The sequence below is a fragment of the Polyodon spathula genome, chromosome 4, assembly GCF_017654505.1.
Source record: "Polyodon spathula isolate WHYD16114869_AA chromosome 4, ASM1765450v1, whole genome shotgun sequence".
Classification (NCBI taxonomy): domain Eukaryota; kingdom Metazoa; phylum Chordata; class Actinopteri; order Acipenseriformes; family Polyodontidae; genus Polyodon; species Polyodon spathula.
This window is the reverse complement of record NC_054537.1, coordinates 30,929,427-30,952,850: the sequence shown is the minus strand read 5'-3', so window position 1 is coordinate 30,952,850 and position 23,424 is coordinate 30,929,427. Positions and strand designations below refer to the sequence as shown.

General features: G+C 38.4%; 1 protein-coding gene across 2 annotated transcripts in view; it reads left to right on the top strand.

The window, feature by feature from the left end:
* spidr (scaffold protein involved in DNA repair) overlaps positions 1-23,424 on the top strand; it is a 110,663-nt gene that overhangs the window by 40,889 nt on the left and 46,350 nt on the right. For both annotated transcript variants that reach the window (XM_041247651.1, XM_041247652.1), the window contains exon 8: positions 7,243-7,462. In XM_041247651.1, the coding sequence (XP_041103585.1) occupies positions 7,243-7,462 (220 nt within the window). The remainder of the gene's footprint in view (positions 1-7,242; positions 7,463-23,424) is intronic.

Here is a 23,424-nt window from a genome sequence, read left to right as displayed (position 1 = left end):
AAATGCCATGAACCGTGTTATCTGGAATCAGGGACACTGGTTTCCTACCATTATATTTATTTACCGGATTCTGCCGAGTCAACTTCCACGATACGTAAAGTTGTCGTTGAGGCAAAAGTGTGTGGGTGGGGGCGTTGAGTGGACTTCCTGTCTATTTAGAGATATCTCCAAATGAACAGGAAGTTATTTCGAGATATATTCAAATGATTTAGAGGTATCTTTAAAACCTTCATTTTAAGATATCTCTAAATGATGGTGTACCATATTAGCAAAATGTACATGGTTTCCATATTATTAAAGATATCTGTGAATCAGTTTGAGATATCTTGCCTTATGTTTCACTCCTATGCTGACGACCTTAAGCCCTTCTGCCATGGTCCGGCTCTCGACTGCATTCAAGACATCGTGGCCTGGGTTTTCTTTAGCTGAACACTAGCAAATCTGAACTCCTAGTAGGATCTAAAACTGTCTGTCTGCTGCTGCCTTCCCCCACAGTACGAAGCCTTGGTGTACTTCTTGACAGCAACCTCTCCTTTTGATGCCCACATCTCCTCCATGGTCAAATCTTCCATCTACCATCTTCAAAACATCTCCAAAGTTTGTCCCTACCTTTCTCTCCCAGATGCGGAGATACTTTGTCATGCATTTGTCTCCTCTCAACTTGACTACTGCAACTCTATATGGTTGTCTCCCGGCACACACCATAAACCGACTGCAGTTAGTCCATAATGCCGCTGCCAGGATCCTTAAAACATGATCACATCACCCCCCATCTTGCTCAGCTGCACTGGCTACCTGTAAAGTTCAGGATTATTTTCAAAACTCTCCTGCTCACCTACAATGCCCTTCATCACACAGATCCCGAGTATCTCCTCAACCTGCTGACCCGTTATGTCCCTGCCCACAAGCTGAGGTCCTCCGACTCTGGCCTGCTTCTTATCCCCAAGCAAAAGTGCACCACACTTGGAGAACGCTCGTTTAGCTTCATGGCTTTGACTCTTTGGAACTCTCTCCCAGCTTTGGTGCGTGATGCTCCCACCATCGCTCGCTTTAAATCAGCTCTCAAGACCCACCTGTTCTCTCTTGCTTTCCATGCTCTAAGCCTGATCTGCTATTAGCTGCTGTGATGCTGCTACTATTTCATGTATTATGCACTTTCCACTGTATTTAATGTATTACACTTTGTTTTGTTTTTTACTATGTCATGTAAAAGTATTATCGATTTTCTTCTTGTTACTGCATCTTGTAAAGCGCTTTGTGATGATGGTCCACTGTGAAAGGCGCTATATAAAATAAATTTTCATTTATAGATATCTCTAATTTATTTACATATATTTTAAAATGCAGTTTGAGATATCTCAATGATTTGGCTTGCCATAGAACAAGGAACAAGCATGTCTTTTCCTGTTTTCTGCCTCTTGTTGAAACACTGCTGTATGTATATATCATCACATATCTGACTGCGCTGGGACTAGAGTAAGGGCAGATATGTAAAAACTCAGATGAATGAATCCTGTTTTAAATGCCATTACACACAGTTGTAATGATTACTATAGTCACACAATTATTGTTTAGAGATTATTGGGGAACTCCCCAAAATCTCTTGTTTAGAAAGATACAGGGTGTTAATGTTAGTGTGTGTAAATGATAGTATACCCATAGTAAATGAATGGTAACTTTTAAACAGTAAGCAAACAAATGTAAATACTGCAAACAAGCATCATTCCTGTTTCTCTCTTCATATTTTCTAGATCCTACTTTTAGGTCACAAGATACTTTCAGTTAAATTCATTAAAAAAAAATACAATTAAATTAAAAAATCACTTTCTTGGCTGGGGGTGTGCGTTGGTCCTGGGGACATGCTCTGTGTCCATGTTTTCTCTCAAGTTTTTGTACCTGGAGTTATGCCAACCTAAAATTATGAACTATTTCTCTGCATACTCTTGCTGCTTGAGTTGTCTGCGAAACAACAGTTGTGCAAGATTCAGCATGCAACAAGTACAGTGCCAATATAGCAGTAAATAAAGAATAGACTATTCAGATATTTAACCTAAAAGAAACTTGGGCTATAGTAATGATCGTATCATTGGAAGCATGATGCATGTGAGCTGCAGTGCAGTGCACATGCTGTTTTATACATTGTCTTGTTTGTATGAGTGCTTAGTTGTTGGGCCTACTACTCCTGAACACCTTGTGGGATTGAGCTAAACCTTGTTGGATTGAGCTTTATAATCAGCGGGAAATGAAACCGGCACAGATTTCTATCACAACTCTTTCTCCCCGAAACATCCCAAAACCCACTGACTGAAATAGAAGCACCTTTTGCAAACTCACATGTCATGTTAGGAAAACATCCTAGTTACCGTCCATCTAAAAATTAATTCATTTAGTTCTATATCTTTTACCATGTTATGTGCTCTGTTTTGTTTGCATTTTACCTATTTCTTTGGAGTTCTAGCTAATAGCTTTTAATTAAGAAACATAAAGTACTTTTTGCAGTAACACACAGGAAATCAGTGTCTCTCACTTAAATCTCTCTCAAAATAATTCAACAAAAAATGGAAGTGGGCAAGAAGTTGAGATCGGTAGCTTTAAATACACAGTAGATGCCAGTTATTAGCAACCCTGATAAAGACAACTTTCGGTTATTAACAACATTTTTCCAGGAACCAATCCCGTCCCAGAGACTTTACTGTTAATGGAATTCTGATATTAGCAACTAGACGCCGTTTATTGACAACTTTATTACTAGTTGCCAGTGCTACAGAGTGCACTTGCGTGATTTATACACATACTTCTTGGAGTTTTTATAACACACTGACTTCGGAATTGCGTATATATCTGGTGAACTAAGGCAGAATCGTGACTTGAAACTATCTACGAAGCTGCACGCAAAATTACAGCAGGAGGTGGTACATTGTACTTTTTTTTAAAATTATTATTTTTTTTATACACGCGTGAAGTAAACAGTTCTATGTTTGGGTATTTCGTGTTTCTCATTTACATTTTTTAACACTAACATTTAAAACATGTATTTCAGTGACGTATTGTAGTTGTACAAATATACACTGAGCGTACAAAACATTAGGAACACCTTCCTAATATTGAGATGCACCCCCTTTTGCCCTCAGAACAGCCTCAATTCGCCAGGGCATGGACTATACAAGGTGTTGAAAGCGTTCCACAGGGATGCTGGCCCATGTTGACTCCAATGCTGTCCACAGTTGTGCCAAGTTGGCTGGTAGTGCATCTCTACTCCGGATAGCTCGTTCCATCTTATCCCACAGATGCTCAATTGGATTGAGATCTGGTGACTGGGCAGGCCACTTCTGTAAGCTGAATTCACTGTCATGTTCATGGAACCATTCCTGGACAATCCTAGCCTTGTGGCATGGGGCATTATCCTGCTGAAAAAATCCATTAGCAGATGGATACATTGCTGCCATGAAAGGATGCACCTGATTGGCAATGATTTTCATATATCCTGTGGCATTCAAACGTTGCTCCACTTTTATCAAGGGGCCCAATGTGTGCCATGAAAACACACTCCACACCACCACCACCACTAGCCTGCAATGTTGACACACAGCATGATGGATGCATGTACTCATGTGGTTTTCTCCATACCCTAGTCCTCCCATCAGTGTGAAACAGCAGGAACTGGGATTCATCAAATCAAGCAATGTTTTTTCAATGCTCCAGTGTCCAGTGTTTTCGTTCCTTAGTCCACTGCAACCACAGTTTCTTGTGTTTTGTGTTATATTAGGTCGTCGGATGCCATACCCCATTTGTGTCAAGGTACGACGAGTTGTGCATTCTTTTATGGGTCTTTCTGCACCAATGTTGTACTGGAATGTCAGTTGACTAACTGTAGCCTGTCTGTTGCTCTGTACAATTCGTGTCAGCCTCCTTTGGCCTCTTTCATCAATGAGCCGTTTTTGTCCACTGGCCTGCTGTTGGCTGGATGTCCTTTGGGTGATGGACCATCCTTGATACACACGGGAAGCTGTTGAGCGTGAAAAACCCAGCAGTGTTGCAGTTCTTGACATACTCAAACCGGCGTGCCTGGCACCTACTACCATACACCGTTAAAAGGCACTTGAATCTTTTGTCTTGCCCATTTACCCTCTGAATGGCACACATACACAATCCATGTCTCAATTGTGTCAAGGCTTATGAATCCTTCTTTAACCTGTCTCCCCTTTATCTACACTGAAGTGGATTTAACAGGTTACATCAGTAAGGGATCATAGCTTTCACCTGGATTCACCTCATCAGTCTATTTCATGGAAAGAGCAGGTGTTCCTAATGCTTTGTACACTTGGAGTATATCGTTGTGCCATATAAATACACTTAAACAGTGGCATTTCACTTATTGGCAACTTTCGGTTAATGACAACTTTTTGCTGGGAACCGAGAGATTTGTTAATAAGCGGCATCTACTGTATATATAAGAAGAAGAAGAACTGAATCTTCACAGTTTGAACCCTTTCTTTAAGAAGGTGCAAAGGCACATTTTTTAAGAGGAGAATTAAACAATTAAATACTGGACCGTCGCGGTTCTACTCAAACCTAAAATTGCATCCGACAGCCAACATCAGTACTAAAATGAAAGACAAACTGTTGGATACAACTCGTTTTATTCAAACACATCATATCAAACATCTGCACAGCCGAAATGCCATATTTAAATGAACAATTAAATGTTAAAGGGTTTATTTTCTAACTTGCCACATATAAAGCACTACTTCAAAAAATGAAAAACTGTAATAAAATAAACATTTCAGAAGAAACTAGTGTGTAAACAGGTATATGTACATACACTGTAACTTTAAAAACGAAAGTAGTTTTTAATTTAAAATGAAAGTAACATGTGTTTTCTCTTACATGTGTCATTTAGTGCAGCACAGAATCCAGGTTGAGCTGGATGGATTTTTTTTGTTATACTATTTTTTGTAAGAATCATAATTAATTCTAAATACGGTCCTAAAATGTTAACTGTAGCCTACTATGATTTCTCAATAAATGAACAGTCTCTGTACAATTAGCAACACAGACATTTAGCAGACTGGACAGCTGCATAAAAACGGCCAGAAATTACAGTTAACAGACCTGTTTGTCCCGCCTCAGCTAACTTATGATTGGACTGCTGCAGAGAAAATACAGGTCTTTGATTGGTTGATCGTATCACCGGTCTGATTTTAGGAAAGTGTTAACTGCAGATGCCCACCCCTCACCCGTAATGCACAGCAACCTATGGAATAGCCAAATAAAGCAAAAAAAAAAAAAAAAAAAAAAAAGAGGCTTATTGCTTGTATGTTTTTGCCACAAATTGACTATGGTGATGCAGTATATAGGTTTGCATCACCATCAACTTTAGGTAAACTGGACTTGCTATATCATGCAGCATTGAGGTACATTACAAATACAAGATTTATTACTCATTATTGTATATTATATGGTTTGGTAGGCTGAACTTCTTTGGCTTTACGCAGGTTGAAGCACTGGTATATTCTGGTATATAATGTAAATTATATGAATATACTTATTTAAATGAATGCCTTATAGCTTCCCATAGTAACCATAGCCTCAGACCATTGCCGCCTTTTTTGAATTTTAAAATCCCAAATATGCATACTGAGGCTGGTAAAGGGTCCTTTGCTTATATTGCCCCATGGTCCTGGAATGAGTTCCACTCCAAACTAAAGCTGCAGACCAAGATATCTTTATTACAATTTAGTAAACTGCATGATTTCATGACTTGAGAGTTGTAATTGTTTTAAATAGTTGACTACTTTTGTGTATTTTGATTATTGTTTTAAATGTGATTTGCCTGTGTCTTAATTGTATTTTATTGTGTATTGTTCTTGCTGCTACCTGCTTGGCTAGGTCTCACTCGTAAAAGAGGTTTTAATCTCAATTTGACTACAAGGATAATAATTAAAATAATATATATATATATATATATATATATATATATATATATATATATATATATATATATATATATATATATATATATATATATATAATCTCCAGGTGTTGACTGTTGATCTACTAAAAAACTTTAAGGGGAATTTAATATGTTCCTCAGCATGTTGCAGCAACGCGGTTATGAACTGGTTGGGGAGGTGGACACTGCTCACTGGTTGATCTCCACGGTACCACCTACTACCTTCAGGTCCTGGTAGCCAGGATACACATACAGACAAACACTACCAATTTCTTAGACAAGGCATGACTGTGCAGGTTTGTTCTGGCCAGGTCATCATGCACGATGTGGTATAGATGAGTCGAGACGATACCTGGACATGATTTGCTCATTGCTGAGCTCCTCATATGTGTGCCGAGGCCAGGACACCCTTTCAGCATCTCTTCGCCTATGTCGGGGTTGCTGTTGCTGGGTGTGCCTTGCATCATTCACACCCACATGTCGACAGACACGCTGCATGCTACCCACGTTTCCCATTGTTGCCTGTTTGTAGTCAGTGCTGGAATGGTAGTGTGCACAGAGTTAACGCAGTCCTTTCACAATCCTTATTCTGTGCCTCACAAACCTAGTTTTGTGCTTGGCCCATACCTTCAAATATACCAGGATCACGCATATTGTTGGCCACTCCCCCCATATTGCGCTATGCATACGTTTTATTTCTGCACAGCGCAGAATGGATTGTGATGTGCAAAAGGATGTTTCAAATATGGCAACTTGGCACAATTTCGGCATTTGTGATGCGCATACCCCTCTGCGCGGTGCACAAACCTTTCAAATATCGGGCCCAATGTCTTTTAACAGACAACATTTTTGGGGGGCTTATGTATTGCCAATGTTTTAATGAAAATATTACTTTAAAAAAAATAGTTTTTTTTCCTATTTCAACTCTAAAAATAATGCTGTATTTATCAACAGTTGGTAAAAATGCGTGCCATACAAAATTCCCAAATCCTGCATTGACGTAATACCTACCTAGCTGCTTTTAATAGTAATTTTAAAAGCAAAGGAGGTTCCAATTGACCATCTTTAGTACTCCAGCTTATTGTCTAGTATCCTCCGCATGTGAATATGACCTAGCATTGATTATGCATACTGGTAATGAGTGTATGATCTGTGGCTATAAAAACATCTCTGAATATCCCTTAATTGTTTGGAGTATTGGTGCTTGGTTTTGCATGTAGTGGCATCATGTATTTGTAATATAGAAGTTCACCACAGTTTCATAGCAAAACAAGTTTCTCTGTCCACAGCTGGGAAATCTGGAGTTCTGATTTTGAAGATCTTGAAGATCCAGGAGGAGTGCTCTACACAAGTTGCCCTCTGCCAGCAGATAGAGCAGTCAGCAGGCACCAGTGCAAAAAATACCCCCTGCTCTACCAGGGAAACCCAGCTGAAGGTCCTGTTCACCAAGGACACAGCGTCTCATCTGAAGCCAGGACCAGGAGACATTGTGCATGTTTACCCTCCCTGGTAAGTGCACTACAGCCCTGAAATGGTCTCTTTGTGCTGCAGTCGGATAATCTTACACCACTGAGCAGTCTTGTTTACAGTCTGTGATCCCTCACCCCCGCTGTTTAGTTTAATAACAGAAAATTCCAAATGATGCATCTATGTGTTCCATTGTGTTGCTTTTGTTTACATCAGCAGGGGTTGTTTGTAGTAGGTTGGCGATTTTGTATAAAATGTTTTATACAGAAAACTAATTTTACTTTACCACCAGGCCATTCATACAGTACATGTTTAGTAAAAGTTATGACATGCTGAAGCTTGCAGTATCTGATATACTGTATATACACTCTTTTACTCATCTCCATTGAGATAAAAGTTACTGTTTGATCATTTAGAGGACAGACTTCTGTCCTGTTATACATTTTCTTTTTATGCGATTGCTGTGAAACGGTGTACTGTTTGACATAACATCTTCCTTTTCTAAAATGTGTAAGATGATGATCGTCAGAAATAGTCAACCAATGCAGACAGTTTACACTGGCTGCATATAAATTTAGATTCTTAGAGACCAGGCATTAGGTGCTAAACTGCAGCTAGTGCAGGTTCTCACTTAGTTATCTTTAAGCAGTAGGTATGAAGGTGGCATTATTCTTATGAACTGTTTCAAAGAACCTGGTAGATGTTTTGCAAATCAGTCATAACAAGCAAGTTAGAAATTTAGGTTCTCCCTAACATTGTTGCAGAACATGGAAACAATTCCATAAGAATCACTTTGTTTCTATTAAAGTGATATGTATATGCTCTGGTCCTATAACAATTGCCAGGGCAGATTCTGAGTTTACTAAAGTTTTGCTTGTCGGGTTTTCTGATTACACCTGCATGAGCTGAGGGCATAGAAACAATGTCAAGAAACATGCGCAGCTCCATTCGCAAGCAGCTGCCAATTAGAAAAATCAGTCCAGCAAATGCGTTTTATTACTATATAACAAAAAATAAATAAATATTGTATGTAATCTTCTGAATTTATTGCTTAACATTAAATTCTAATAATAACTTTGTTTGCTGGTGAAAACTCTCGCTCCATCAAGCAAGCAAAGATGAGCTGTTGATTTAAACATTATTATTGTTAATGCAAACTTTTTATTAGTATTACTTGCTGTATGTGTGAATATATGTGCTGTGTTTTTGAGCAAGCAGTGTGACCAGTCCATGGTTTATTATTTATGACTGTCCTGAGGCACACATTTTAAATTTGAAACTCAGATACACAGACTGCTGTACCGCAACCTTTGTGAGGTCTAAGTTCAAGTCTATATGTTGCCACACCTGCAAGACTTGCGCATAACCTCTATATCCTTGACTGAAGCAAAACTTTAATTAGGATGCAGACTTTCATGATTTAAGACTTAACATTTCTGTGACAACTTTTCTTAATTGAAATGTCATTATAAATGATGACCTATTTCAGAGTAGTTTTTGAGTTACTGTTGCTGTAACAGGGTGATGTTGCATACGTGGGTCATCACTGAATAACGCTGAATCAGACACAGAGCAGTGGGTGTTAACATGCCACATAGGTGGGCAGATTTAATAACAACACCGGCCCCAACACAAGGGTACCAACTGGTAATCCCAGCGCCAGATTTAATAAGGAAAAGAAAAAGAAAACAAAGCTAAAAAATAAGTTTGCCACACAAAGCAATTGCTAGCCTTACTTAAAGAGACGTCCTGCTCCAAGAACCTACTACACTATGAAACCTCTCTATACTTGTTTAGGATCAAATACCTTAAATTAACCTAGTGAAGTCCACGCACCCTCCTGGCGACTACAGCCTTCACGATCACCATCTTGGAGTGGAAGGGTATCGTGTAGTAGTTCTCTCCAGGGAGCGGACACTCTACTCTTCGATGTAAACGCAGCAATCTTGGTGCCCATTTGTATGGCTGTGGCCGTGCAGTAGCCTCGAGCTGTGTTGCAAATGGTTTTTGAGCTCTGCGCAGCCTCCCTAGGCATGGCAGCCAGCCAATCCAGACCTTCCGATCAGCTCAGCGCCGGGCAAACCTAATTGCTCAGTTGGTTGCCCAGCAACGGGTCTTCTGTTCCACGTGTCAACTGCAAACATTTGCACACGAATCAGCAATAGGGGTCACCCCGTCACATGGCTTTTAAAACCAGAACCTTTTTTGTAGTAATAACTACAGCAGAAATGCAATCATTTTCTTTAGCATTTCTACTTTGTTAATGACATGCTTTTGTTAACTTCAGGGCTTTAAATGTTTATATTTTGCCATTTTAACTACATGTTCATACTTTGTTACACCACCATGAAATTTAAGATTTAAATGGCTGAAACCGTGAAATTTAATGTTATGACTCTGAAATTTACGAAAATGGACTGTGAATTTGGTAGGGCCCTAATTATGTATATACTGTAGGCGTATTTCTGTAATATAGTGGCATGGCTTTTTATACGCAAAGGGGTCCTGGCAGACCGGAGTCATTTTAAAAGGGGGTCCTAGCTAGAAAAAGTTTGAGAACTGCTGACATACCTGTAGTGTGTTGTTCTTGCATGTCAAGCTCACGTGATAGTTTGGTTTTACAGTAAGAATTAATTCTTTAAAGTTGCACTTCTCACAGGGGAGAAAATACCAATCACTTTGGGAGTGACACATTGTCCTAATAGGTGCTTGTTGACGTCAAAACTGGAAAGACTTCTTTACAAAGGCTTATTGTATATAGTTTATTACAAGGGCAATTACTATTGCTAAATTACATGTTTTAAAATAACTTCCTGTTCAACAAATAGGCCAATTTTTTTTTAAATTGCTACATCAGTAGTTCCAGTGTTTTTCAGTCAGGACAATCTTGCGTTAGATAACCACCTTTTATTTATAATATAGATTTCCAAAAACATTAAACCTAAACCATGGTTGAATAAAAATAAGTAGAGTAAAAATAGTTGGGGCACAGCCTTAATTCAAAAGCATGTCAGGACTGAGTTTGCGAAGTATGTTTATATCTTATAGGTTGATGGGAATGTGACTTGTAGATTGACCAATGAATGTACCAGGCTCTTGATTTAATGATACTATAGATTTCCTGCCTGAAAACTTCACAAGCTTTATATTGTATGTTCTCAAATCCCCACTTTAATAATAAGGAAAAAAACACATGCATTTGTTGCAGCACTTCTTCATCGTGATCCATTCAGGAAGTGCAAATATATAGAGTAGTATTGGCTTTAGTTACTGGAGTTACTCACTAGACCATGCATTCCATCATGAAACACCTCTTACGTTAGCTGTTTAACAACTCCAGCTAACTTACTGTATTACAGTAGGTCATAAGCTTTCCCAGGAGGGTCTGACGATCCTCAAGTTCAAGAGTTCATATCTGAAGAACTGTATGGGCTGTTGGTGTTTATAAATAACACTATTCATCTGCCTGGTAAGTTCAAAGTTCTGGTAAGCAGATTCAAATTTCTGGTAAGTGGTTCTGAGAAACTGTGGGTTAATGACATGACCCATACAGTGCCTTACTGCTAAAACTCTCAGTTTATTTTGTGTATGTGAAGGACATCTTGTTTAATGATTTGTTAATGGATTACATGTACCCGCCATGCTGTAGATTTGGTTTATTCTTTACATTTACCAATCCACACCCCTCAGTGTGAAGACCTTCCTTCTCACTGATTTATTTTGTAATCATTATTTTTTTTATATCCTGTCATATTTTAGGTAAATGGTTGTTTACGTAGCAGTGTGACAGTTTTATATGGTGGTTTTTGTGATCAGACTTTTTCATGTAATAACACACAGGTTTTATTTGGCAGTGACACACATCCCACCGTCACGTCTGTTAACATGAACAAGTAGAGCATCACAATCTACATCCGTTGTATAGACATGTTAAAATGTAGACAGACAAATGCCTCCCTTCTGGTACTTTTTGATAATGGTAAAAAAAGGTCCCACCAAATTTAATCCTAATTGAACAATGCTGTAAAAACTGAAGTGTGACATACAGAAAGGAATGCGTTTCCATGTAACCCCAAATTATTTATGTGAGACCTCCCCCCCCCCCCAACACCCTACCTCCCCCCTCTCCCTCCCCTGGGGAGGGCTTGGGTGAAACTAGTAAGAGTTCATATGTTTGGTTTTGTGTGTTTCTGTGCACTTTCAATAAAAACATTTGATCACAAAAAAAATTCTGATCCACTCTAACTTGTAAGATCCTTTGCAAGTTTCATCACAATTGTCCAGCAAACAGTTCTGTAGATTTATGAAAAGCTGTAGTGTGTGTAATATGTATGGACAGAATTCATACAGAACACTTTGTCAGCGTTCACTAGTCTCTAACAAGGCCATGATTTGTCCTGAGGAAAATGTGCAAGCATAACAATGCGAACCAAAGAAACTTCTTCTGTAGTTGTGCGATGTGTCATTTTTGTTCCCTCTTCCCACCATTAAGCAGCAGGAATGACTTTTTTTTATGATCTCAAATGAAAAACCAACTTCTTAGCCCTCCTCTGGATAAAAAAATGTGGGCATTTTCCAGAACAGATTTGCATTTCTTTCTGTTTTACTGTAACTCTTCTGTGGAGTTTATATAGCTTTTAGGAACATAAACTACTTTATACCTGTTTATTTGGTGGGTGTTTCTAGGGTCAGGAATGGCAGCGCACTCTTCATTTTATTTATTTATTTTTTTTGTATACTTATTAACAGATAATGCACACACAAAAGAACCGTCTGTCTAGTACTGGGTGGGGTCTCATCAGTGTGTATGTTATGTCACCTTTTTCAAGCAGGCATGTTTTGGTAATTCTGAACCCTCACACCTTTAAGTTATTTACCTTTATCGATGTTAAGGGTGTTATCAAAATATTACCGTAGATTTGTATAGTCTCTGGCCATAAGTTGAACATTTTCATTCTGCTTTGTCTTTGATTTTATAATCAATAAATACAAATATAATATTTAAATAAAATTAAAATAAAATAAAACCTGACAGAAAGGACATACTGTGAGCTTGATGTATATGGGTGATACAGAAAGAAAAGCAGCTCGGGGGTAGGCACGGTTTGATAAGTTTCATTATCTATTTGAGCAAGGCTGGTTCAGTGCAGGCTCCATTATCTATTCGAGCAAGGCTTGGAGCTGATTCAGTACAGGCTCCAGCTGGTTTGAAAGTGTATTTGTACTGTGGAATACTGGAATTTCCAGACAGGCTTGACCGGGCCACACTGGAATGTTTTGCTGACGTCAGGGGCCGCTCCTGGGAATGTATTGCATTCAACTTCCTGGCAGTGGTCAGGTGGCTTCCAGCAAAGAGAGTAAAAAAAAAAAAAAAAAACTGACTCTCTTCCAAAACTTTTGGGAACATTTTATATTGTTTGCAGAGCAGAGGGGTTGTATCCAGGCAGACGTCAATAGATGCATTGAAAACACATGCTGCGTATATATAATCAGCCATTTGGACGGCCCTAGAAATGTTGGAGTACAGGGAGGAGTTTTTAGAGAAAATAATTTTAATGAGCCTTCCAATGAGTTTTGTTTTTGTATCTCTTAATCTGTCTGAAGAGAATGACACTAAACAAGCATTGCTTAAAATAATTTGTTTTCCAAAATGCTAATATCTATAAATTAGCTACCTAATCTGGCAGACAAGAAATGCATGTTGCTAAAACCAGTTTGTTATGCTGTATATACCCACCCGCACACTTGTTTAGCAACATTCAGTACAGTACAGTATACCTTTTCTTCTGGTACTGCAGGGTTTTTTTAATATGTTGTTTTTAAAGATTTAAAATAAAATATTCTAGACATGTGCAAATAAAATAATAGTTAAGTACATACGTATAAAAATAGTACTACACTAAAGTACTAAAGTTCAAGACTATTCAAAGTAAATTATGTTAAGGTAAGAGAAAAAAAAAAAAACACGCACACAGAAACCTGAAAACAATCCATCCATTGTACCTTCATTGTAAGTGTCACATCTATTCTATCTGCGCTCAAAAGCTGCATACCTAAGTATGTGTCCGGTGTTACATATTGGGAATATTAATTTCAATAGAATTTCACCAAGTAGCATGCAGTGAATGCAAATAAGTATAAAACCACATTCCAAACTCCTCCTCTTTACAGTGTCTTTCATGGATCTCATGTGATCAAGTGCTGAGGCATGCCTAAGGCATGCTACCTAGCTCCTCCTTGTACAGAGGCAGACAGACAAGGCAGCCTGCTTCCTGTTGTGGAGGATGAGGTGGAATGTGCTTTAGGAACCATGACAGTGTGAAGTTATGGGGGTGAGGGGCGATTGTTCCAAAGGGCATTCATCATCTGTCACTTTTTAAATTAGTTTTTAAATTATTATCTTTAGTGCTGTTAATGCAGGTTCTTTTTGCTGCCATTGTGATCATTACCTGAACTTTGTACACCTATTGGAGAGTGGGAGTGTTAAAGTCAAGGAGGTAGAAACAACAGTATTGTTTAAAAATGCAGTATTCACAATTAGAAAGCCACATTTCATCAGTTTTACTTTTTTTGACAAGTGTGTTAAACACCAGCATGTATTACTGTAATTCATGCTTTTTACTGACAGTATCTGAAGCATTGAGTCCTACTCTTTACAACTGAATTGGAGGAACCTTACTGTTTCTTGGTTCTCGCATGTATCGTTATATCTATTAAGTTTTGATATTTAGGTATTGATTATGCATCTCTTTAAATATGTTTTCCATTTCATTACACCAATATGTTTTTTTTTTTTTTTTTTTTTTTTTTTTTTTTTTAATCTACATCTTTGTTTTGTCTCTTGAAAACCCTGGTGCATAGGAAGGAGATGTTTTGGAATATTTAGATTATTGTGGACACGAGTAGGAGGAGGAATGTGTGTTTTCTAAAAGTGAAAGTCTCATAAGCATGGTCCTTTTTGAGCTGCATTTTAGAGGCTGAATTGCAGCTTGGCTAGGTGCCTGCATCTGACTTCCAGTAGAAAGTGACTTGTGCAGAGTAGGGAAGAAACCAGGGAAAACTGGAGAAGTAACTAGGTGTGTGAAGTATGGCAAATGTCAGTGGAAACTAGAGTAGAGTTCAGAATGGGTGGATTGGATTTATTACTATTAAGCATTAATATTGAATGTTTAATAAGCTGTTAGTATAAGTACATTACATGATAATGGTACCTGGGGACCTGATTTTATTACAATCCCCTTTGAACCCTTGTGTTTTAATATATTACCTTTGATTGGTTAAACAGCGTCACATGGCCGTGCATACATATAACCTATACAGACTTGCATACTAATGAGCCACTTCACACTGTATAAATCAATACACACAACATTGTAAAAAGTCCAAATTACTATTTAATTTATTAGCTATAAAAGCACTGCCACAAAATGAGTGACATTCCACCCATTTTCTTTTAATATATTCAGGGGTGAAACTCCAGAGAACTGATACAGCACCAGCTTTCCCAGTGAAGACAGTAATTGACCTGAAAAAAAGATAAAAGGGAAGTGCTACAGAAACTACCAACAATAGACACATAAGATTAAATGAGGCACAGCTAAATAAAATAGAAGAAAACAAAGATGAATAAATACTAAAAAGGCTGCAACATGGGCTGTTAATGTATATAAAGACTGGCTTAAAGAAAACAATATGGATATTAGTTTTAAGGAAATACGTCCAGAAAACCTCAACAGCATTCTGAGGGAATTTTATACCAGTGCAAGAAGTTTAACTGGAGACCAGTTTTCATTCTCCAGTTTTTTTTAACACTGAGAGCTGGAATAAACAGCTGAAATAAATAGAAGTCTTATCAGTTAAGGTTTTAACATATCTGTTAGTTAAATATAAGACCAGCAATAACTTCTTCCTGTCAGTCATGAAAACTTTCAGAAGAGCCAATAGATAAAGCTAAACAACACTCCAGTATTATCGACATGGATTTAAGAGCCTGTGGGAATCTGAAGCACTTTCACCGTGCACCGTGGTCAGATTAGTACACAAGGCCTGGTATAGAGCGTTAAAAAAATATTTGTCAAAATTCCTTCACAATGTTTTTACCTGCACCCACTCAGAGCTCCTCAGAAAATCCTGAACACCTACTGGTACTCCTGTGAACCGATGGGAATTCATTTCCTAAACTAAGCAAACAAGCCAGTCTCTCGCAATGCTATACAAACCACTGCTTGAAGTATAGTGGTGAACCTACTTTCAGAAGCTGGGCTGACATCAAGGGAAATAATGTGTAACCGGACATCTGCCTGAAAGCAGGTTGCTAAGCTGCTGGACTCCAACACTGCAAAACAGAAAACAGTGGAGTTCAATTTTATCCACACACTCGCCTCTAAATGCGACTCCAGCTTCCTTTGCAGCTTTCATTTGAAACTCTGTCCAGACCAGCCACTTCATCAGCTTGTTTTACTCCTCCCTCTACTTACAATATGAGATGTCTCTTTCAGTGCGGAAATTCACAATAAATGGAAACGTGCAGTTTATTTTTAACAAGTAAAACTTTATGTTCATAGTAAAAGTGAGTTTTTATTTTATATAAAGTGTTCATTTTTTTTCTTTTCCCAAACAACAGTTAACTTTAAAAGAGCCGTTTTATAAGTGGTATAAACCACTTCAGGCCATGTGGTTTCCATGAAATATATTCACTTCGGGGTAGTTGAAGGCCCTTGGCTTAACAGCAGGCCTAATCACCACCCAGGCGATTTCAAAGTTGAGGGTAAGACAAAGTGTGCTTGAAAACACATGGTGGCGGTACTTACAAGCTTTTTATGCCATGGTAACTACAGTAATTTCTTTCTGTTTAAATATATTAATGTGTAAATATATATTTTTTTTAGTTTCAGTATTTTTTGTTACATGTTTTTTTTATTGCAATTTTTTCTGTCATTGCAAGCAGTTTAAACTGGTAAACCTGACTGTAAAATACTGCCTTAAATACAGAAAAAACACTGTCTACTTGGCTACCTGGCCATGTAAAAGGTCCTTCAAAGCACTCCGAAGCCTCTAGCCGTTAAGAATGTTACCCGTCAATTCGAAGACGACCACCAACATTACTTTTGTGATATGCCTGCCTATTGGTAGGTATTCATTGAGAGTTTTATGTCAGAGCTGCCGATAGGCCATTCCGTGGGGTGACATCATCGGTCCCGTACCGAGGGATTAAACAGTCAACCCGCAGAGACCATTTTCTCTTTTGCCTCTCACCAAAGGCAATGTAAACTTCTCTTCTCTATTACTACACTGAGTGTTTGAAAGAGCTTCTTCTGAGTTGACTGCAATTCCCTTGCATTCATGCTGAGAGCTGGCTTGCTGCTTTCGTAATCAGCAGCTCTAATTCTTAGCTGCTTTCTTGCTCCTTTCTTTCACAGCCTGCCTGTCTGTATACGACTGTCTGTATTGTGTGAGCAACTGTCTGTGCAGTGTTTGATTAAATGTGTGTTGACTTTTCAGCCTACACTGTCAGGGAGAGCACTGCTCCTCCGCCGGGACTAGGCTTTGCCGTATCCCCACCATTGAGTGACTCCACTGGCTGCCGTTCGCGCAGCTTGGGTGAAATAAAAATAAAAACAATTATTGTTTATGTAACTGTTGTTGTTGTGTGTCCATCTGTGTCTTTACCCTGTCGCACAACCATGCTTTGCCTGCCTGTGTTTGTCCTGTAAATTTTGGCTATGTGCAGTTTAATAAATAAATAAACACAACAGCAGCCAGCCAGCCGTGTAATTCCTCCACTGGGACTGTGTTCTACCTGCACCGCTGTCGAGCAGACCTCGCCGGCTTACTCGCCTGCCGCAGCTTCCTTCAGCCTGTGTGTCCCCCTGGTGTATGCTGCACGCTGACCAGGTGTGTGACTACACGCGGTTAGGGTAGGCACTATTGCATTATCTGCCCCCCCGGTGCTTCAGTGCCTTGGTGCACACGTTGTATAGAACAGCGTGAAATTCAAAGGTGTTAACAGAGAGTGAGGAGAGGTCAGAGGGGACAGAAAAGAGTAGGGAGAGAAAGAGGAGAAGACCAGTCCCACCTCCCCGTCCAGCGAGATGCAGAGTATGGGACAGGACATAGAGAGAGGATGGGCCAGCAGGAGTTAGTGTTATTAGCCTGGTTTCAGTGAAAGCAAGGAAATCGAGAGAGAGGTGGTAGGCAAAGACAGAGATGAAATAAACTTTGTTAGCAGAGGAGTGAGTTTTCGAGGGCAAGAGAGAGAGTGGGAGGGAGAGGCAGAGGGATGGGGGGAGAGAGGACAGAGGAAGAGAGATGACAGAATAATGGGGATGTGAGAGAGGTACAGCAGTAGTGGGAACAGGAGCGGTGGGGGGAGGGTACAGACCTGTCTTGTACTTGGCATCTTCCACAGCGCTGCTAGGTTTGGTTTTCCTCCAACAGCCTTTCCTCGCAGGTCTGTCCTCGCTGGACTCCCGGCTGTTTGGTTGGCTGGCGCACAAATAGGCTAGCTGTCTATCATACTAAACTGCGCTAAAGACAATACTTAAGCAGTGCAATAGTTTCAATGCACTTCGGTGGGATCACACAACTACAAAACATTATGTGGAAACCAATCAAATTGCAAATCAAGGGAAAAGCAACATTAATTTTAACACTACAGCCAGCTAAGAGACATGCCCAAACAGCTGATTTGAAAATCGCTGCCCAGTTTACACGCTGTCTAAATTCACTTAAATCAACCACAGCTCTGAACACCTTTAGAAAATTAATTCCTTCAACCAGCTAATGTAGTGTAAAACCTGTAGGCTATAAATAATGTTTAAACAGTTAGACTATGCAAATATGATGTCTGCATTCCAATTCAGGCACATACAGGTATCTGACCTACCTAAATCCCCCCCCTGTAGTTCAACTGGCTAAACAATTCCTCACTTCTCCCAGTTTAACTGCTGTGTCAGTGTGCTGGTACAGAATAGCTGCTGTGTGTAAAGAGCTTTGATATCCTATAGGATGAAAGGTGCTATATAAATCCAAAGTATTACATTTCATTTAAATAAAGAGGTTTTTAACACTAGGGATAGGGTGAAAAAAGACAATATGTCTGGTATGGTTCTAAACCACCCAGGGTCTCAAAATGTGGTATGCTGGCAGCATAAGCAGCTCTCTAATTGCTGCTGAAGTTTCAGAGCCCTCCATTTGTGTGAAAAAGTGGACATTCCATTATCAGTGCCCACTTTGGGATGGTACAGCAATTTTCTTCTTGTTTTTCTTAATTTATTTTTATGTAGCATGTTCTTATCTCAAACTCTAGGTAAACACAAAATGCAAGACTTGTTGTTTATAATTAGGCTTGCTACTCTCTACCTGCCTTTTAAAGCTGTAATTAACTTTGTTAAACCATCTCAATTTCTTAATTACTATGATGAAACAAGCCGAAACATGTTTCTAGCTACACATTCCTTGAACAAAACTGTTTGCTTTACACTCATTGTTAGGAAGATTTGGTCACTGCACTACACACTGCTTGTTTCATAAAATACATACATTCTGCCTGGAGAAGCGCATAACAAATGTAGAATTAGCAAGAAACAGTAGGGGGATTAATTACGTGCTTGAATTAAAAAGGGTGCAATATAAATCTGGTGATATGGAGCAATGAACCGGCTAGCAGGGATCTACAATGAAGTCATTTAGGGTAGAGTTGGAACAAAAACCAGGAGGGACGCCACCCTCCAGGACCAGGATTGGGCACCCCTGATCTAGACAGTTATTAGGTGGCGCAGGTTGATACATTTAACCTGTGGCATTCTATCAATATCAGGAATGCCTATGGGTTTTTAGTATCAACAAACTATCAATCTAGACATTAAGTAGGTCACACAGATTGATACAATTGACTTGTGTCATTCTATCACTCTTGCAATTAATGTTTCCAAGTGGGAATGACTGTACAGTAAATGCGTAAGGGGCATGTTTTTACACATTACTTGTACTTTGCACAGGAATGCCATAATCTCTCACTAGATTTAATCATCACTATTGTACAGTGTATTTAATTTTTTCCCCATTTATATTTATAGTCCAATGGTTTAAACAGTATCTATAGCCTACAGCTTAAACTACTGTGCAGGATATATATTTGCAATTAAAATAAATCACACAAATGATTATACATGTATTTGAAAGCAAAAAGTACATCACCACAGAAAGCCAGTTCTTACATTGGTGATCATTTATATAAAGTAATAGTCGCCTGTAGTTTGTTATATTAGTACCATATTATATTTTAATTGAAAGGTTCTGGAAAGCAAGTCTATCTCTCTTTCTCTGATCACAATGTTAAAATGCCTCCAAGCTTTCCCACTCATGATGACGTCATATTCCTCCAACAGACGAGAACCAATTAAAACACGCGAGACTGTTATGCGGTTCCATTGATTCCACTAGGTCTCAATTTTTAACGTGTTCAGGTGGAAAATGCATTTAAAACATTTCACCATGTTAAAGGTCTTCTGATTATCTGTTATTCCACTGAGCAAGTAACCCAGGTCTTTCATCTGTCTGGTGATATTTTGTGACCAATGTGGTGATGAAACGGATATAGGTGATAAAGTGGGTGGTAAACAGTACTTATAGATTAGACAAACAAGCCATAAATAAAAACTGCTGCCACTTGTGCAGCATGACTATGCAAGCTACAATACGTCTGAGAGGACTGATAAGCACACATCATCATACCTTTCAGCTTTATCTGACCTTTTCCACTTGCTCTTAATATGCATTTGTAGTTTATATTTACATGATAATTTGGAAACTATTGAGGCCCCTATACCATTGTTGACTTTTACAACAGACCAACATTAAAACAAAGACAGAAGTTTTTAAAGTGGTAATCACTATTTAAAATATAAATAGAATTAACTCTATAAAAGTAAATTACTTTAGAAATATAATAAACAAGTATTGCTTGGCTTAAAATGCATTTTATATTTATGATGTAAAAAACATATAGCTAAAAAGCAATGAGCTTTGTATAAAAATTGAAAGTATGTCATCACATTTAACCCTTGTAAAAACAGAGGGGATTTTTTTGTTCAGTCCTCAGCAGTTTAAAACATTAAGTTCTGTCTTCGGTTTCTGGTCATGGTTAAAAAAATCTCCCCTCATAAGGGGAACTCAGGTCTCACAAGCTGTGTATACCGGTATAAGTCATGCATTACATTGCAGTTTTCCAGATTTGTTTTTATTAAAATGAAAGTTTAAATGAGACTTTTTTTTAGTGAGGTGGTTATGTTGCAGATACTGAAGAAATGTGCCTAATTCCATGAATGTTTAAAATTCTGGCAGTTTTAAAGAAAAATAATTAATACTGCTTGCTGATTTATCAGTTCTTGCCTTGTGATCGTCTGAAACAACTTATAATCTAGTGAGTACCCTGCACAAACATTTGCTGACCAAGGTAAATAATTAGTATGCAAGGTCAGATTAACTAACATTGAGGTCTGTCCTTTCTTTCTTTCTTTCTTAAAACTAAAGTATTTTTCACTTTTTTAAAAAAGGAGTTGGAGAGAAGTGAGTTCTTTGAAAATACTGTAAAGCCGTAAATATTTGCGACCGAAATATTTGGCGAATCACAACCATAAAACCTATTTTGCTCCAGAAATGTTAGTCACATGTTGCAATATATAAAGTAAGTATTTTTAGTGGAATTTGATATTCGTGCCAAACACGAAAAACGCATAATAAAAGGCTTGCAAATATTTATGGCTTTGCAGTATTGTCCAAGGGCCACTATGTTTTTTCACATTGAGGTATTATGCTACTACACATTGCACTACATATTCAAACATTCTTAATTTTGTTTTTGTCTAAGCACCAGTACTTGCACTTGCACTTGTTTGAATGCTTATAAAAAGCTGCTATGAGACCAATAAAGGAAGTCCTATTACAGTAAACTTGGACTTCCCTCTTGATGCTGGTTTAAATTAACAGTTTGAAATCCTGGCCATGTAGATGACCTGAGAACCATATTTGATAGGTGTTCAAGTCATGCTCTCATGGATAAATAAATGGGTATTAATTAGGGACTGGAAAAAGGTGCTTTTTTTTTATTAACAATTGCAAACTCTGTTCAAAGCTGTCAATGTGGTTTGCTGTCAACAATTCACAGAAGCATAGTTTACTGAAAGAGCGATTGGTATTAGTAAGGATGCAGCTGACAGTTTCTGGCGGCATGTGTGGTTTACACATTGTGGTGTATAACTGTCAATACCTGGTACATTTTGTTGTAATTTCCAAAACTATTTCTATACTGATATCAGCAAGGAGCATGTGCAATTGTAAATGGCCCTGTATGCTATTGTTTGTTCTATCCAAAAAGTTTAAGGTTTGTTTTGATTTTATTTTCTAATGTGTTTTTTTTTTTTATGTAAATCACATATTTTTTGGCTTCTTACGGAACTCGCCCTGAAACTCCAAACGTCCATTACTCAAGGAAATATAAGTCCATTCAAACATTTTACTCTGGTTCCAGTCTCTGCCATTGAGTAAGATAGAGAATGGAATCGACATGTCCCCTGTCATGTTTTTTTGTTGACAATCCTACAGGGTGCCTGTAACCCTTAATAATGGGTGATTATCTCAGGTAATCACACCCTCTGGAGTTGTCGTAATGCTTTTTTGCAACGTTTTAAATCAAAAACATAGTTTTCTAATATTTAATCGTATTATTTTCTCAATCTGTGAATGCGCCTCAATGACATTGAGAAAGTAGTTATTTTAAAAAGAATGACATCTTTTTAAAAGATTAGCAGTGGAGAAACTCTAGATGCTCCCGAGAACAGAAATGTGAACATTTCCATTGAATCGTTCTTGCACAACTGGTGTGCTGTATGAAATAGAACTGCGTGTTTGACCCATGTGCTTTGAAAATATTGTTCAAAATAACATTTCAATTTCCATGTAAAAAACAAATGGGTTTAGGATGTTCAAGTGGAACAACTAAATTGAATGCAGGCACACTACGAAACCAGCATGGACAATCCCTTGTTTGATTGGCAGAGTTAGTAATGGCAATAATATTTTACAGAATTTATTGGAACATGGCTTTACACTTGAGTACCCACAGGTGTTTAAAATGGCACCAGCATAAAGGTGGCATTCTCCTTAAAAACGAAAACCTCCCAAGATTGGAAAGGTGCTGAGTAAGGAACACAATAAAAAAAACAAAAAAACTGAGTACATTTTTAGAACTGTGTGCAGAGTTGATGTTGAATCAGTGTATCTAATGCATACACACACTGTACTGTACAGCCTGTTGCCATCGTTATTATACCCGGCTGGGGATGTATATCCCAGGCATTGGGGAAATAGTGGAGGTGCTCTTATATGTGTTGTATGTACTTGTGTGACACACACAGGGTTTTTCATTTATCTAGAGAGACGTGTATCATATTGTATTTCATTCTGTATTTAAGTATGTCACGCTTACACTTTTACTGTTTTTGTTCCTAGAGACCTAGATATATACCACTTTTAGATGACTTGAAGTAGTTGTTCTTAAAAAAATAAAATAATCATGAAATTTAGTTTAATAGTACACAGCATCACATCATATTAGCATGTAGTCCCCCTGGCCTCCTTCCTTACCCTGTTTGCACCTCTGCCTATCTGCTTTCATTTCTTGACGCAACTTCCACTTTCGCTGTCAACCACAGTCAATTAAAAAATGAACAGATATTTTTTTTTTCCAAGCAAAATGCCTGTTGAATTCTAAGAAAACTTGTGCAGTTTCTATTTGAGTAGCCCTGAGGTGTTTTTCCTTACTTGGAAAAGGCGAATATGCTATAACTTGATCTTCTGTTAAAAAGCTGTATGCGGGGGCTCCCGAGTGGCACATCCGGTAAAGGCACTATGCGTGGAGTGCAGGATGCGCCCTATAGCCTGGACGTCACTGGTTTGAGCCCTGGCTATTCCACTGCCCACCGTGGACAGGAGCTCCCAGGGGG